Here is a 15567-nt window from a genome sequence, read left to right on the forward strand (position 1 = left end):
TCCTCTCTCTCTCTCTCTCTCTCTCTCTCTCTCTCTCTCTCTCTCTCTCTCTCTCTCTCTCTCTCTCTCTCTCTCTCTCTCTCTCTCTCTCTCTCTCTCTCTCTCTCTCTCTCTCTCTCGCTCTCCCCCTCTCCCTCTTACTTCCAACCGCCAGCACACCGCCAGACGGGCCAGCCTCCTCCTCCGCGGCCAGGGGCCTGCGCAGCCACCCACGCCGTCTGCTGCGCAAGCACAGCCGAGTGGCGTGCGGGGTGTGCACGTCTAGATCTCGCACAGCCACGCGGCGGTAGACAATCAGCACGGCCACGTTCGCCAGGGCAAACGGCGAGAGGCAGGGTGTACTCGCTGATGATGCTAGCGACGAGGAGCCGAAGGTACCACGGTGTGAAAAGCTGCGGCCGAGAAGTGGGAGGCCGTCAGTGGTGGTGTGAGTGAGACGTGCTCCTTGCGCCGGCTCAACGCGCCTCTCTTCGTTGTCGACGCGGGAGCCTGGCTGGATGTCGGTGCAGTGCGCATGTCAGGTATGTGTTGTCAGCGCGCGGGTATGGCGTGGGTGCCGTGAGGGTGGGCATGCGCGTGCGACATCAATCGCCAGCAGCGTAGCTGCGGGGGAGCGGGCAGGATGCACCATGCACCACGAGCCACGAGGCAGCTGCGCTTTGACGCTACAGAATGGGAGAGTCCGACAATTGCCCAAGTTGCCGTTTTACTATTCCGCCGCCTTTGCGGAATAAGCAGTGCGGGAAAAAATGTGGGTAGGCGGAGGGCGTTTAGTGCGGAAAACAATGTGCGTGGGCGGAGGGCGTTACAATCCTGCTTCTTTCTTTCTTGGGCTTTAAAATACCCCCCCCGTCAGCAGAGTCCTCCTGCGTATCTGAAAGTAAGAGCACATAACACTGAAAAAAATGTCCATCTGTGGCGAGGGTATCGACTACCTTCCTTGCCCTCTACCTCTGGGATGGGAAGGAGTGAGCCTACCAGGTGGCCTTGAAACAACGGTTTCCGCACCGCCTCACGCATCTGCTGATGCGGCCCAACGTGCTAAAGCCGCTTTAGCACTGGGCGCACTGCATCCGGCGCGGGCACCCAACGCGCTTCATTGCTGCCCGGTACGACTGTACTGATCTGGCTTGCGCACCAGTGCTGGCAGGCTCACACCATAGTGCTCCCTTGCCTGCTGGTGTAGGCAACAATACCCTTGCTGGCAAGCTTCACCTCGCGAGCTGCCTCGATGGGGTGCCGAGGCATAAAGATTAGAGTCTCGTCTACACTGCGGCACAGACACCTGATGAGGACAGCATGATACCACATGAATCTGCCCAGTTGCAGCAAATTCTACTGAACAGTTGAGGGCTGGCGAGAGAGACCGTTAAGGAGCGCGAAACGCGCGAGGAAGCCGCGGGCTGCGGGCTCATATAAGAATTTTACTATACAAGCCCCTCTCACAGCAGACTGGCTCGGACTGGCACATATAAGAAGAAAAAGTTCTGGAACACGAGACTCCTTGTTATCCATAAAAGAGCCACATACACTGATATGTCAACCGGCGCAGATGCGACGAGAGCGGGCGCCGTGTTTCATTGCCTGATTCTAACGAGACACAGAGCAGCGGCACGGGCGTTGCCGATCGAACACGGATTGCTGAGGGTCATGCACAATTCGTGCGGTTATGGGCTGCCACCGCAAAACATGCAAACGACAGGCCACGCCACGTGCGCCACCATATCCAGCTGCGCAGCGGCAACGACTGCCGAGGCGCAGGCCGAGCCGCAGCCTACCGCGATGCCCCGCCGACATGCGGCATTGGCCAAAATGCTGGGCATCTCAGGTTAAGGGAGGCAACTTGAAATAGCAAGGAGCATCCTAGAATGCAAAGGGGTAACTCCAGATGCTAGCGCATTCACGAATGCAGTTCGCATTCCAGGATGGTCGACGCATCCTGGAATGCGTGGACCATCTTTGGAATGCGGTGTGCATCTTGAAATGCGAAAAGTCAACTCGGCGTTCTGAGTTGAAAAATGCAATCTGAGTTGATTTTTTGCAACTCAAAAAAAAATTGCTTTAGAAGAAAAACGAGTGCAAAAATGCCCTCAGCATCTCAAATTGCGGGTTCCCCGCCCCTGACGCGCACCGCGCGCCCGCCCGACTTTTTTACGGTATCTCAAAACCTCGGGAGGAACGTTGATGGCGCCAGCGCCTGCTGTTGACGAAGCTACCCCCAGCAGGCGTTTTGACGGATGTCAAAATTCTTCCCTACAAAGAGGCCAACGCGCAACGGAACCCCGAGAACCTCGTCTCCTCGGCACCAGTCCAGAGCGGCTCTCCTCGGCACCAGTCCAGAGCGCTCCGTCAGCACGCCACATGGCTTGGCATCCTGGGGCGGGTCCCGGGTCCCTACGCCCTCACAAGCAGCGGCCTGTACCTTCTATACGCCCACAGGGTGGGCCTCGCCGGGCATGGACCCCACGGGGAGCGCACCAGTCCAGAGCCATGGTTCATAGTGGCGAGGCGCGCGCGGGGCCGTCTGTGGCGAAGTGGGTCGCGGATCGATGTTACGTCCCCAAATGGGACGTGTGAGCCATGGCTCGAGAGGTCTGATCATTGAGAGGTCTGCCCCTCGCTGGGTGTCACTCTAGGCCCTTCGCTTGCCTCGCCTTGTCCAGCAACGCGTCCCTCCCCTCGTCACCGAGAGCGGCAGCCATGCTGCTGAGCACCGATGCTGGGTCGTTGAGCAGCGTTGCGGGCGACCCCTGCTCGAGCAGGCGACCGCCACCAAGCACGAGGAGGGTGTCGTAGTCGGCGACTGTCAGGAGGCGGTGCGCGATGGTGATCACCGTCTTTGCCGCGTACTCCTCGCGGAGCAGCTCCTGCATCGCCGCGTCAGAGTTCTCGTCGAGGTTGCTCGTGGCCTCGTCGAGCACGAGGATCGGCGTCTCCTCGAGCATCGCGCGCGCAAAGCAGAGGAGCTGCCGCTCGCCCGAGGAGAGGTTCGAGCCATTCTTGGCGACGTGCGTGCCGAGGAGGTCCGCGGGGAGCCGCGCGCGCACCAACGCCGACGCCAGCTCCTCGTCACTCTTTGTTCCAAAGGGGCAGAGGTTGTGCGCGACGGTGCCCTGGTGTAGCACCGGATCCTGCGAGGCGGCGACGAGCTTTGGCGCCAAAGCTCGCGGGGCCGCGCACGCGGGGGGGGGGGGGGGGGCAATCAGCGCCTGAGGAATGATGGACATTGTGCGGCGGAGCGCACGCAAACCGAGCGAAACCGTCTCGCGCCCGTCGATGATGATGCTGCCCGCAGCCGGCTCGAGCAGTCGGAAAAGAGCGAGGACAAGCGTGCTCTTGCCAGCGCCTAAATAGCGCCAAACGATGCGACTCACCATCGGTGCGGTACTAGCGATCAGGCCCGGTACAAGCGTGCCCGTTCGGCCGACCACCCCGGCCATCTGCCGGGGTGCGATGGTGGCCGAGAAGTCAGCCAGCGCAAGCGGCAGCCCGGGCCGGTACCGCAGGCAGAGGCTCTGAAAGACCACCTCGCCCGCTTTTGGAAAGTCGGCCTGCGGCGGGTCGGACGGCAATTCGTGCGGCGGCTCCTGTGGCAGCTCCAAGTACTCCAGAAGCCGCTCGAGCGCCGCCATGGACGTGCGCAGCTGAACGAACCTATGATCAGCCGAGGGAGGTGTAAAGAGACGCACCGTGGCAGGCCCACGCGCGGGTGTCGGCGAGGCACATATCGGAGATGAGGTTGATGAAGTAGGGGAGGACAACTGCGTACGTGAGCGCGAGGCCGCCCTCCGCTACCCCAAACGAGGCGCGATTCCCGATGATGATGAAGAAGGTGGCGACGCCAAAGATAAAGACGAGGGTGCCACCCACGTGCGCGTACCAGGACTGCATCGCCCGTGAGAGGTAGGAGAATCGAGCCCACGCGCCAATCGCTGCAGACTGGCGGGCGGCGAAGAAGGAGCCGAGGCGCATCGCCCGCACGAGGGGCGTCCCGACCTTGATTTCGGCGATGTTGGACATGATTGGCGAGACGGCGTTGTTTGCGAGGCGGCGCAGCTCGCGTATCGAGCGGTCTGCGACTAGAGTGGCGAAGCAAAAGACGGCAAAGACGCCGGCGGCGACGACAGCGAGGACCCAAGTTGTGGATGCGATCAGCCCGAAAATCGTGGCCGCCTGGAAGCCCATATGCATCAGGTTGTCCACGTCTGTGCTCAGAGTGATGTCGACCGTGTTCAGGTCCGAGGTGAAGCGCGAGAGGACGCGTCCAGAGGGCGTGCTGTCGTACCAGCCGAGCGGCGCGTAGATGACGCGGCGGAGCGTGCTGCGGTGCATCGCCGCCGAGGCGCGCACCGAAATGACGGTAAAGAAGATGGACGAGCCGATGATCAGCGCGATGAAGCCGAGGCACAAGCCTGAGTAGACGCCCGCCCGGCTCGCTGTCGGTAACCCGACAGCCGGCCCCGCGTCGCCGATCCACCACCGCACGAGCCACAAGTCGGCGAGCAGAAAGGTGCCGTAGGTGAGCACGAGCAGCGCAAAGTAGGACCAGACGGACGCGGTCCCGAGCGCGCGGATATAGGTGGTGTATATGCCAGAGGAGAAAGCACCAGTCTGCCGACTCTCCGCCGTGGTGAGCCGCGAGACGCCGCCCGGCGGCGCCGCAGAAGCCTTCGCGCCGGCCGCCGACGCGCCCTCGGCCGCCTTGGCAAGAGCTGCCGCCGCCTCGGCCGGCGAGCGGCTCGCCTCGGGAAGGTCGTCCAGCGATGCGGCGGCTGCTGCGCCGAGGAGCCGATCCGTGAGCTCCGACCCCGAGGCGAGTAGCGCCTCGCGCGGGCCGTGCGCAGTCACGGCGCCGCCCTCGATGAGCAGGAGCGAGTCGAAGGCGTGCAGGTGGCCGCCTTGCGATGCCGACACGAGCGCGGCGCGCGCGACCGGCCCGGCCTCGGGCTCCGCCAGCCAGCCGCGCTTGACGTAGCGGACGATGGCGTCGAGGAGCACGCACGCCGTGCGCGCGTCGACGGCGGAGAGCGGGTCGTCGAGGAGGAGTACGGAGGGGCGGCCGTAGAGGGCGCGCGCCATGGCGATCCGCTGCGAAAGGGGAGGCTAGGAGGGTGAGTGGCTGGTGGCGGGAGAGAACGGGGGGGGGGGGGGTGGGGGGGTAACCTGCTGCTGCCCGCCCGAGAGAGTCACGCCTCGCTCGCCCACCTCGGTGTGCTCACGCAGCGGCAGCGCCGCCAGGTCGTCGAGCAGGGCGCACCCCTCGAGGATCTCCGCAAGGAGGTCCGGCTCGAGCCGCCTCCCGAGCAGGATGTTGTCGAGGATCGTGCCGGCGATGGTGAAGGGGCGTTGCGGCACGATGGCGGCCTGCGCGACGGCGTGCTTGCCGCTGCGCACGAACGCCTCCCCCCACAGGGCCGCCAGCAGCGACGTCTTGCCCGCAGAGACGGGCCCGACCAGCGCGACCAGCTCACCCGCGCTCACCGAGAGCGACACGCCGCTCACGGCGTCGACCGGCTCGGGAAAGCTGAGCATGTTGATCTGCGCCGTCGCCGAGCGCGGGCCCACTCCGTCGAAGCGCGAGCGCGGCGGCGGCGGCGGCGGCGGCGGCGGCGGCGGCGGCGGCGGCGGCGGCGGCGCGCGGCGGCTCAGGCGGCTCAGGCGGCTCAGGCGGGTGGGCTGCTGTGCGGCGGCTGGCGCCTCGCTGCGCGCAGGCCAGCTGACCGTCGCGCCGTCGAGCGTGAGGAGCGCGCCGCCCTCGCCAGCCGCGGCGGGCGGTGCGGGCTGCTCGGGAAGCTGCAGGTAGGCGGAGATGCGCGAGGCGGCCACTTGGACCCCGATCAGGATCTGGATGTTTAGCGGGAGAAAGATTAAGGCGACGCGCAACGCCTAGAGGAGCGACGCGAGGCGTGGGCGAGGTGTGGCCGAGGTGTGGCCGAGGGCGTGGGCGAGGGAAGGGGCCAGCCCAACCTGGAAGAGGGCGATGATTGGAAGCACGACATCGGCGCGGAAGCGGTCGGGCGAGGCGAGGGCGAGGACGAGAACGGTGCAGAGAATGGAGATGATAGGCGAGGCGCGGCCGATCTGCACGAAGACGATCAGGGCGATCCGAAACGAGCGGAGGTGCGTCAGCTCGGTCGCACGGCGGCGGCAGATGTGGGCGAGGAACGCCTCCTCCCAGCCCATGAGCTTGACCACCTTTGCGCCGTCGAGCAGCTCCCTCGTCGCGCCCGCCGTCTCCTCCGACGCCTTGAGCATCGCCATCTGAGGGGAAGGGCGGGGTCGGCGGCGGGTGGCCGCGGCGGCGTGCGCCGCACCTCCGCGCCTGCGAGCGCTTCGCGCGGCGGCCGAGCGGTATCGAGACGAATATGGTGCCCGCCATGACGAGGACGCCGAGCCCGCCGGCGAGGCCCGAGAGGACGAAGAGGACGGTGAGGCCGCCGACGAGGGAGGAGAGGCAGAGCCACGTGACCGGCAGGAAGCGGGCCATGTCGGCGGCCCCAACGAGGTCCTTGCCTAAGGCGCACGTCCGCAACGTGTCGCGGCCGTGTACTGGCCAGGCCGGCGGCAGCGAGGTCCTCGCCGAGCAGCGTCTGCTCGGCGCCGTCCGAGCCGACGCCGGTGCGGAGCCGGCCCGCCTTGAGGGTCACCAGCTGCATCGCGGCCGACGACGCGCGCAGGATCGCCTCGTCGCCCGCAATGTGCAGGCCCTGCGTCTTGCTCCACTGCTCGAGCAGCAGGCAGGCACCGAGGCCACTGGCAAAAGCGAAGCTGCGCCAGAGCGGCTCGTCGGGCGAGATGGACTCGACGGTGCTCTTGAGGAGCAGCGGCCGCGCCACCGAGTTGCAGAGGCCGGAGACGACCATCAGCGCACCGCCCTGGTAAAAGCTGCGGCGCGCGAGTGGGTACAGCACGCCCGAGAGGACCCGCGCCTTGCCCGGCTCAGCGCGCGCCAGCTCCGCCTCCCACAGCTCGACTGCGACGCGGTGCAGCGGATCCGACCGCACTCCGCGGGGCGCGGAGGGCAGGTCCTCCTCCTGCAGCGGCTTGGACCAGCCTCTGTACGCGATGGCCGCGCACCAGCCGAGCCAGAGGCGGGAGAGGAGGCAGGCGTCGTCGGGCGAGCGGTCGCCGGCGGAGGTCATCTTCTGGGTATCCGCGAAAGTATTGGGCCAGTCTCGAGACCACCTGTAGCGAGCACCAAAGGGGGCACGATGACCACGCCTCACAAAGGGCAGGCGCTTGCTTTGGATGTGCAAACAGCTATGCGGTGTGACAGGGTCTGAGATGAGAGGGGGGAGGCAGGGCGATGGGTCGGCCGCAGCGACCACGCAGCGGGAATGCGGCGGCGGCGGCGGGGAGCAGCGGCGGCGGCGAGGGCGGAGGCGACGGTGGTGGCGGTGGCGACGGCGGCGACGGCAAGGCGGACAGCGGCGGCGGCGCGGGAGATGCGGACGGTGACGGCGCGGCGACAGCCAGAGCGGACGCAGGCGGTGGCAGCGGCGGTGGCGGCGGCGAGGGTGGCGGCGGCGAGCGACGGCGAGGTTGGCAGCGGCGGCGGCGGCGGCGGCGGCGGCGAGGCTGGCGGCGGCGGCAGCAGCGGCGAGGGCGGTGGCGGCGGCAGTGGCGGCGAGGGAGGGGGCGATGGCGGCGGCGGCGGAGGGGGCGAGGGTGGGGGCGGCGAGGACGACGGCGAGGGCGGCGGTGGCGACGACGGCGGCGAGAGCGGCGGCGGCGGCGAGGGCAAGGGCGACGGCGAGGGCGACGGCGGCGGCGGCGAGGGCGGCGGCGGCGGCGGCGGCGGCGGCGAGGGCGGTGGCGGCGACGGCGACGGCGACGGCGGGGATGCGGTGGCGGAGGCCGCTGTACTCGACAACTCGAGGCCGCCCCACCCATGGGCGGTCGACGAAATGTTCACGGCCTCGTAGCCGGTGACGCCGCAGTGGCCCGAGCAGCCGGGGTGCACCATGGGGTTGCTCGTTTGCCTCCAGTGCTGCACCTTGCCGTCGTCCCACTTGATCTTGAACTCGAACTTGCCGTCGGCACCCGTGAACTGGCCGCCGTTGTCGCGCAGCACGTTGAGCTGCGAGTACGCGCCCGTCTCGTCGAGACCCGCGGAACACTGCGCGACCGTCTTGCACACGCCCGCAGTCTGCTTGAGCAGCGGGTAGCAGGGCGGCGACGGCGAGGTGGGCGGCGGCGGCGGCGAGGGCGACACGGACGGCGGCGGCGGCGACGGCGATGCTGAGGGCGGCGGGGGGACGGCGATGCTGAGGGCGGCGGGGGGACGGCGATGCCGAGCTGGAGGCGGCGGCGACGGCGAGGCGGACGGCAGCGGGGGCGACGGTGAGGCGGACGGCGGTGACGGAGATGGCGAGGCGGACGGCGGCGGCGGGGACGGCGAGGCGGAGGGAGGTGGCGGAGATGGCGAGGTCAAGGGAGGCGGCGGCGAGGGCGACGCGGACGGCGGCGGCGGCGAGGGCGAGGCCGACGGCGGTGGCGGAGATGGCGAGGCGGACGGCGGCGGCGGGGATGGCGAGGCGGACGGAGGCGGCGGCGACGGCGACGCGCACGGAGGCGGCGGCGGCGGCGGCGGCGACGCGGACGGCGGCGGCGGAGATGGCGAGGCCGACGGCGGTGGCGGAGATGGCGATGCGGACGGCGACGGCGATGCTGAGGGCGGCAGCGGCGACGGCGACGCGGACGGAGGCGGCGGCGACGGCGACGCGGACGGGGATTTGGCATCGCTCCGGGGTGTATACTGGGGGGCGTGATTCTGGGCGGCGATGGGCTTGTGTCGATTGGCGGTCTGCGTCTGTTGGGGACTAGCTTGGGATGGCTGGCTGGCGGGCCTCGAGTTGACGGACGGCGAACGGAGAGGTCAGCACCTACGGGATCACGACCATGTGAAAGAGGGTCAAAAACTGCTCTGGAGATGTCTGGGGGTATATGGGGTACATGGGGGTACATGGGGGTACATGGGGGCACATGGGGATGAGAATATCTCGAGGAATCTCCAATGGCCAAATGGGATCAATCGTCGCAATCTCCACCCCGCCGGCCACCCACCCACCCAACCCCGCAGCCCCCCACCACGCCCTCCCCCTCGAGCCTCGCCTAAAACAGATAAAAAGAAATCGATCGAATGGACGCGTGGCGTGGGCTGCGTCAAAAAGAACAAAGAGGGGCGAGGCCACAAAGAGAGGGTTGAGCCAGGTCACTGCCACACCTACGGGCAGCACGCCGCGGCGTTACCGCTGCGACGAGGCCGCCGGCACACTCTCTCGTGTCCTCGGCGCTCGGACTGGAGCCGGGCAGCGATTGGCAAGCGAGTGTGTCTCGCTCTCTCGCCGGAAGAGAGTGGGGGCAATCGGGCGGGTTCGCTCGGTGTAAGGGTGGACAACGAGCGGCAGCGGCCGCATCTCGCGGCTCCTCGATGGCAGCAGCCTCACCTGCGATCGGGAGGTGGCAGGCATTGTGAGGCCGAGAGGGGGCCAAGCCGCTCGGGCGCCAAAGCGAAGCGCATCGCATGGTGGGAGCGGAGAGGGAGCGGCGGGTTGCGTGAGCAAGAGGCGTCGCGCCGCTCGGGCGTGCAGCTCGCCGCGGCCATATGTGCGTCGATGCGGCGGGGCCAGCGCGAGTGGAACGGGAAAGGCGAGGGTTGGACCTTGTGAGTTGGTTCTTGTGAGCCCCCACGTCGAGGGGTACATGGATGAAGGGGAACGTGGGGATCTGTCAGGATCGAGTAGTTCCGGGAGGTTTCTCATATGAAGGGGAACGTGGGGTACATCTCATGTTGCTATGAAGGTTGTATAAAGGGGAACGTGGGGAACTATTTTCAATCAAAAACAGCGTCTTCAGCACAACTATTTCGAGGTCTCGCGGATAGGGTGCCCACAGGACCCAAAAGAAACGAGCTTTCCGCCTCAAAAAGGGACGCACGAGGCAAATCTGATGTTGGAGTGTTCCAATAGGAGCGAGGCCTCTTCCGTTGGGGGACCGAGTTCAGAGGAAACGATATGCCGCTATTCTTTCTCCTTCGCGGCAACGCGATGGCGGCAAGGCCTCTTTGCGCGCCCGCCCTCGTCACGCCGAAGACCAACCGGCGTCGGACCGCGGTGAGACCACGCCGCCCCCCGCGCCCGCCCGCGCCCGCAGCGTGAACACATACGCGCGTCCCTCATCGCACGGAAACATACGCGCCAGCCGCGCAGCAGCCTCACATGCAGCGCCGACCGCATGCTCGCGCCCTGGGCCGCCGACGACCCGGTCGGGCGGGCTGCGCGGCCGCCGCACACCACCAGGCAGGCGCACAACCACCCGCAGCAGAGCGCAGCCCACCGCGCAGCCCTGCCAGCCAGGCCTGCACCTCAAAGACTCACAAACAGGCGCACAGCAGAGTGCAGCACACAGCACACACCGGCGGCGCGCGCGCAGCACACGCAGACGCACGCGCGGATCCAACACGCACACGCGCACAGCACGCGCGCGCCGCACGCCAGCGCAGCGCCACACACAGAGCACACTTCCCATCAGCAGCAGCAGGCCTGCCACAATCCACATCTCACACATGCGCGCGCACACTCCCCCCTACCGGCGCACGCATTGGGCGTCGCCGAGAGCTCCCAAAGCTGACTTGTGTGGCTGCTTGTGCTGCCTGCTCATGAGCAGGCAGCACAAGCAGCCACACAACCCAAAAGCTCACTTGTATGGCTGCTTTTGTGCTGCCTGCTTGGCAGCACAAGCAGCCACACAACATCCCGCTTCATCTCGCCTCCTAGTCTCGCCTCAGCTCGCCTCATCTCGCCTCACCTCGCTTCATCTCGCCTCATCTCGCCTCATCTCGCCTCACCTCGCTTCATCTCGCCTCACCTCGCCTCATCTCGCCTCACCTCGCCTCATATCGCCTCACCTCGACTCAAGCTCAACCCTCATCTCGCCTCACACCTCGCCTCATCTCGCCTCACCTCGCCTCGTCTCACCTTTTCTTTTTGAAAAGGTTCACCTCCGCATGGAGGACCGCCCTTCGGGCACCATCACGCCCTCCGGGCATACTCCGAACTCCCACACGCCAATACACGCGCGGCCGGCGCCTCTCATGCCCTTCTCCAGGCACACCGCGTGAAAACTGCGCGTACGTCCCCGCGCGCACGCAAACACGCGCAGCGCCTTTCAGAGCTGTGCCCATGTGCGTCTGCCCTGTGCTGGCGCCCCATGGCCGTCCCGCGCCGCCCGCACCAGCTGCGCGCCCCTCGCACCACCAGAGGCAGCCGCATATCCACTCACGCCGCGACGCGCGCCGCAGCACACCTCACCAGCACACCTGCGCCTTTTTGCGCCCTGTGCAGGCTCTGCAGACTGCTTCTGGCATCTCATAAGCGGCTGTACCAGGACGCGCCGCGAGTGAGACGCAGATCCGGCACCGCGCAGGCGCGCACGCACGCCCGCACGCGCGCGCGCGCGCGCGCGCGCTTCCGCTCTCTGCTGCACAGACTGCCAGCCTGCACACACAGCATACAGCACCATGTGCACGCATACGCCTGACGATGCAGCCCGCACTCCACAACAAAAGCCTGCCTCACGCCTCACCACGCCACCCCGCGCTCACACCGCCAGCAGCCCGATCAGAGAAACTGCAGCGCGCGCCTCTGCACGCCTGCAGTCTCTCTGCACTCTGAGCCTTCTCAATCCACCCCGCCGCCGCGCCTCCCCGGGCACACCGCAGCGAAGATGTGAGTCGAAGTATTGGATATCGGCCGAGCCTGCGCCTGCCGCACACAGTTCTTTTTACTGCCAAAGCATAAAAAGAAAAACACGAGCGCGACTTGCACTTTGGTCTTTGCACTTTGCACTTTGCACTTTGCACTAAGGTCTAAGCGCAAATTTCACGTATGTGCAAAGTGCAAAGAAAAAACACCGGAACCCACTTCCCCCCTCCCCCCCCGAGCCTTGACAAGCAGCGACGACCAGCAGCAACGACCTAGAGCAGCGTCCTGCCGAGTGTGTGTAGCACCGACGCAGACGCACCCCAGGCACTACACTACGACGGCTAGGCAGACCTCACCAGTCCGATAAGGATCAACTGGAAGGTTGAACCTCGAGCTTAGACAGAACGGGCGCGACAGACTCCAGGGGAGATCGCGCTCTACTCGGGGCACCAAGGAGGAAAACCGAAACCGTTTGGGTGCCCCACAACAACCCAAACGCCACAACCTAAGCGCCACACCTCCCCCCCACGTCCCCCCCCCCTTGGGGACGTAGCGCACGCCCTTGCTCGGAGAGAGTGGGGGGGGAGGGGGGGTGGGGGAATAGGAGGAGCCAACGAGCTCGGAGTAAGGTCCACAGTAGAGAGGCCGGCATTTAAGGCGTAACTTCACCCTCGCTCACCTCGAGTATATCTAGGCGCCCTGGTGCAGTCGGTCTTCGGATCAGCGGCCAGCTTCCCATCTAGGGCAGGGAACCCCCAGCGACGCTAGTGTGGCCTACGGTAGCCATAGCTTGTACGCGATCCCGGGGCAGGGGGGTGTGGACTCTGGAGCTCCAAGAGAGGATAGAGAGAGGAAGGGAGATTGGTGTGCCGGTTTTTTGAGCTAGCAATTTTTTTTTTCGCCTCATCTCGCCTCATCTCGCCTCATCTCGCCTCATCTCGCCTCATCTCGCCCCCCACCTCGCCTCACCTCGCCTCATCTCGCCTCATCTCGCCCCATTTTTTCTTTTCTAGACCACTCCGAGACCGACCCGCCCAAGACCGACCCGAGACCCGAGATCGACCCGAGATCGACCCGAGATCGACCCGAGATCGACCCGAGATCGACCCGAGATCGACCCGAGATCGACCCGAGATCGACCCGAGATCGGCACGAGCGATCAACCCAAACAATGCCCCAAAGCCCCCTCTCTGGGGGACCCCCCCTCACCCCGAGTGTCCGTGTCCTTCGCGAGTCACCGATGGGGAGCGGGGGGGGGTGCGAGATGCACAGGGGAGGCTGGGGAGGGGGGGGTCCACTCTGAAGACTGCCGACCGCGGGGGGGTTTTGTCCCACAGGGTTTTACCCTCCGCGTGAGGATCGGCGCGGCGAGGGGGTAGGCTCGAATTCGCCGCGCAACATTTCACCCCCACATCAACGCCCTCCTTCGTCTTGAGCACTTGAGCACTTGATAGGGTCGATTCCGCATGGTACGGGACCCCTCGATCGTCTCGCCCACCCTCACTGGTGTGTTCATGGGGGGGGTCATAACAAACACGGTACAGGATCGAGGTGCACGCTGCAGATGCAGTGTCGTCCCCCCTCTCCCCGACGGCGATGGCGGTGTGACCGATCGAGCTACAAGAGGAGCTTGTTCAGCAGGATCTGGGATAGTCTGGAAAGAACACAGACAACCCCTTGGACGGATGGGGACGGCACGCCGCCACCACAATCGACGGCCCGGGGTTTCTTTTTTGCCGCGGAAAAATCATCTCTTTCCCGCCTGGGCGGGGCAGTGGGCGGGCGCGCGGTGCGGCGTGGCGTGTGCGTGTGTGCGACTGCAACGAAGGACCGCTCGGGACCATTGGGTTTGTACTATTAACAACGAAGGCGCTCTGAAAAAAAAAGTGGCGCAGGGCGAGGCGGCGAGAACCGAGCGAGCACGTCCTCGTGAGCCCCGTGGCTCCAACCAGGCCCTTCCTTTTTTGAGCAGGTGTGACGCCGCGCGAGCGACGCTCCGAGATCGCCCGAGATAGCGCGGCGCGGCGGTGGGTGAGGTGGGGTGGGGTGGAGTGGCGTGGCGTGGAGCTCCGGGATTGCGCGAGATTGTGCGAGATCGCCCGAGGTCACGCGGCGCGGCCCGAGATCGCCCGAGATCGCGCGGCCCGAGATCGCGCGGCGCGGCCCGGGGCGGGATGGATGGGTTGGGAGCGAGGGGGCGAAAGTGTTCAGTGCGGTAGATGGTAAGCTCGAGGCGCGTGAGCCGGACCTGTGAGCCGGACCACCCCCTCTCGTTCCCTGCGTTGTTGAGCCAGGACTCAACATACTCGGGCTTTCATTCATCCCAAACTGTCACTCCCCTTTCTCCGGCCGAGGTGGGGCGCGCGCGGGGGCGGCGGGTGTGCGGGATGTCTGTGGGCCCGAGAGCGATATGCCATGTCCGCCTTGCGTTTGTTTCATAACATCGAAGGCTAAGCTCAAAAAAGAATTTTCGGCGCCGGCTGCTCAACCACCACTCCAACAAGATGTCTCCAAAATCACTGGACCTCCTCGAGCCCGACTCGCTCGCCCGGCTCCAGGAGCTCAAGAGCGCGCCCGAGCTCAACGGCGTGCTTGTCAAGATTGTCAAGTACCTGCCCGACAGGGAGCGGTACCTTGTCGACTTCCCGAGCGGCGAGAGGAAGCGCGCCACGTTTGCCCGCACCTGCCTTTCGCCGGAGGGGACCGAGCGCTGCGCAGAATGCGGCGCGAGCGAGGGACTGACTGCGGACCACGACAACCCCGAGGACCTCTACTGCCAAAAGTGCTGGAAGCGGTACGACGAGGAGCAGCACGCCGGCTCTTGCGCTGCGCGCGGCGCCCTCCCCGGTGGGGAGGACGACGAGCGGGAGGAGCTCGCGCGCGAGGCGCTGCGCAAGCACGCCGAGTGGAAGGCGATGGACCAGCTGAAGAGGGCGCTCCGCAGCGCGATGAAGGCCGTGTCAGACAAGCTCGCGCGCGCCGCCCTATGGAGGCGCGTCGCGAACGCGCCGGAGGGCGGCGGGGAGGAGGAGAAGGAAGGGCAAAACAGCGACCTCCTTGGCTTGGACCTGCCCGCCGGCCAAGAGGAGGATGCGAGCAGCCCGGTGGACTATGGCAGAGCCTTTGTCCTCAACGGCGCCTTCACGCTCGCCGACAACATCGAGCAGCAGCGCGGCGCGGCGATCGCGGCGGCGGAGGCGGCGGCGGCGGCGGCGGCGGCGGCGGCAGCGGCGGAGGCAGCGGCGGCGGCGGCGGCGGCGGAGGCGGAGGCGGAGGCGGAGGCGGAGGCGGCTGAGGTGGAGGCTGACGCAGCGGCGGAGACGGCGGCGGAAGCAGAGGCTGCGGCGGCGGAGCTGGAGGGGGCCGTGATGATGGAGGCGGAGCCGGAGGCGATGGAGACGGAGGAGGAGGCGGAGCCGGGCGCGGCGGCCGAGGATGCGGGGGCGTCTCCTGGCGAGGAGGGCTCGAGCTGGCCGGACCTGCTCAGGAGCGCAGCCGGGGGCGAGCCCTCCGCCCCCGGAGGCGTGGGCGCTGGCGCAGCAGCAGGCGCTGACGCAGCAGGCGCTGGCGCCGACGACACCGACGCCGACGACACCGACGCCGAAGGCACCGACGACGCCGACGCCAGCGCAGAGGACCTCTTCGGCGAGGCGGACGAGCACACGCTCGCGCCCGCCGACACGCCCGACACGCCCGCCGGCGGCGCCATTCCCATCGCCGTCGCCGGCCCTGGCCCCTCCGCCGTCGCGGCGGTCCTGCCGCCCCCTTCGCGTCACGCGCGGCCCGAAGAGCTCGATGCCCTCGCGGCTGCGGCGGTGAGTGCTCGCGCCGACGCCCTCCGTTTGCCCCCCCTCCCCCCCCC

The 15567-nt window shown here is 66.8% G+C and overlaps 2 protein-coding genes across 2 annotated transcripts; one reads left to right on the forward strand and one right to left on the reverse strand.

Annotated features, from left to right (window-relative positions):
* Window positions 1-2705: 2705 nt before the first annotated feature.
* Window positions 2706-5373, reverse strand: EMIHUDRAFT_40958 (hypothetical protein; the record flags this gene model as incomplete). The annotated part of the gene is made up of 5 exons (XM_005782752.1): window positions 2706-3163; window positions 3245-3335; window positions 3408-3654; window positions 3725-5088; window positions 5164-5373. Coding segments are annotated over 5 exons (2370 nt in total), but the record flags the coding sequence as incomplete, so codon positions are not given.
* Window positions 5374-7337: 1964 nt separating this feature from the next.
* On the forward strand, window positions 7338-8771 carry EMIHUDRAFT_113295 (hypothetical protein; the record flags this gene model as incomplete). Its single annotated transcript, XM_005782753.1, has 2 exons — window positions 7338-7847; window positions 8172-8771. 2 exons carry the CDS (start codon window positions 7338-7340, stop codon window positions 8769-8771), a joined length of 1110 nt encoding a protein of 369 aa, XP_005782810.1.
* Between the last annotated feature and the right edge of the window lie 6796 nt (window positions 8772-15567).

This window comes from Emiliania huxleyi, assembly GCF_000372725.1.
Source record: "Emiliania huxleyi CCMP1516 chromosome Unknown EMIHUscaffold_186, whole genome shotgun sequence".
Taxonomy (NCBI): Eukaryota; Haptophyta; order Isochrysidales; family Noelaerhabdaceae; genus Emiliania; species Emiliania huxleyi.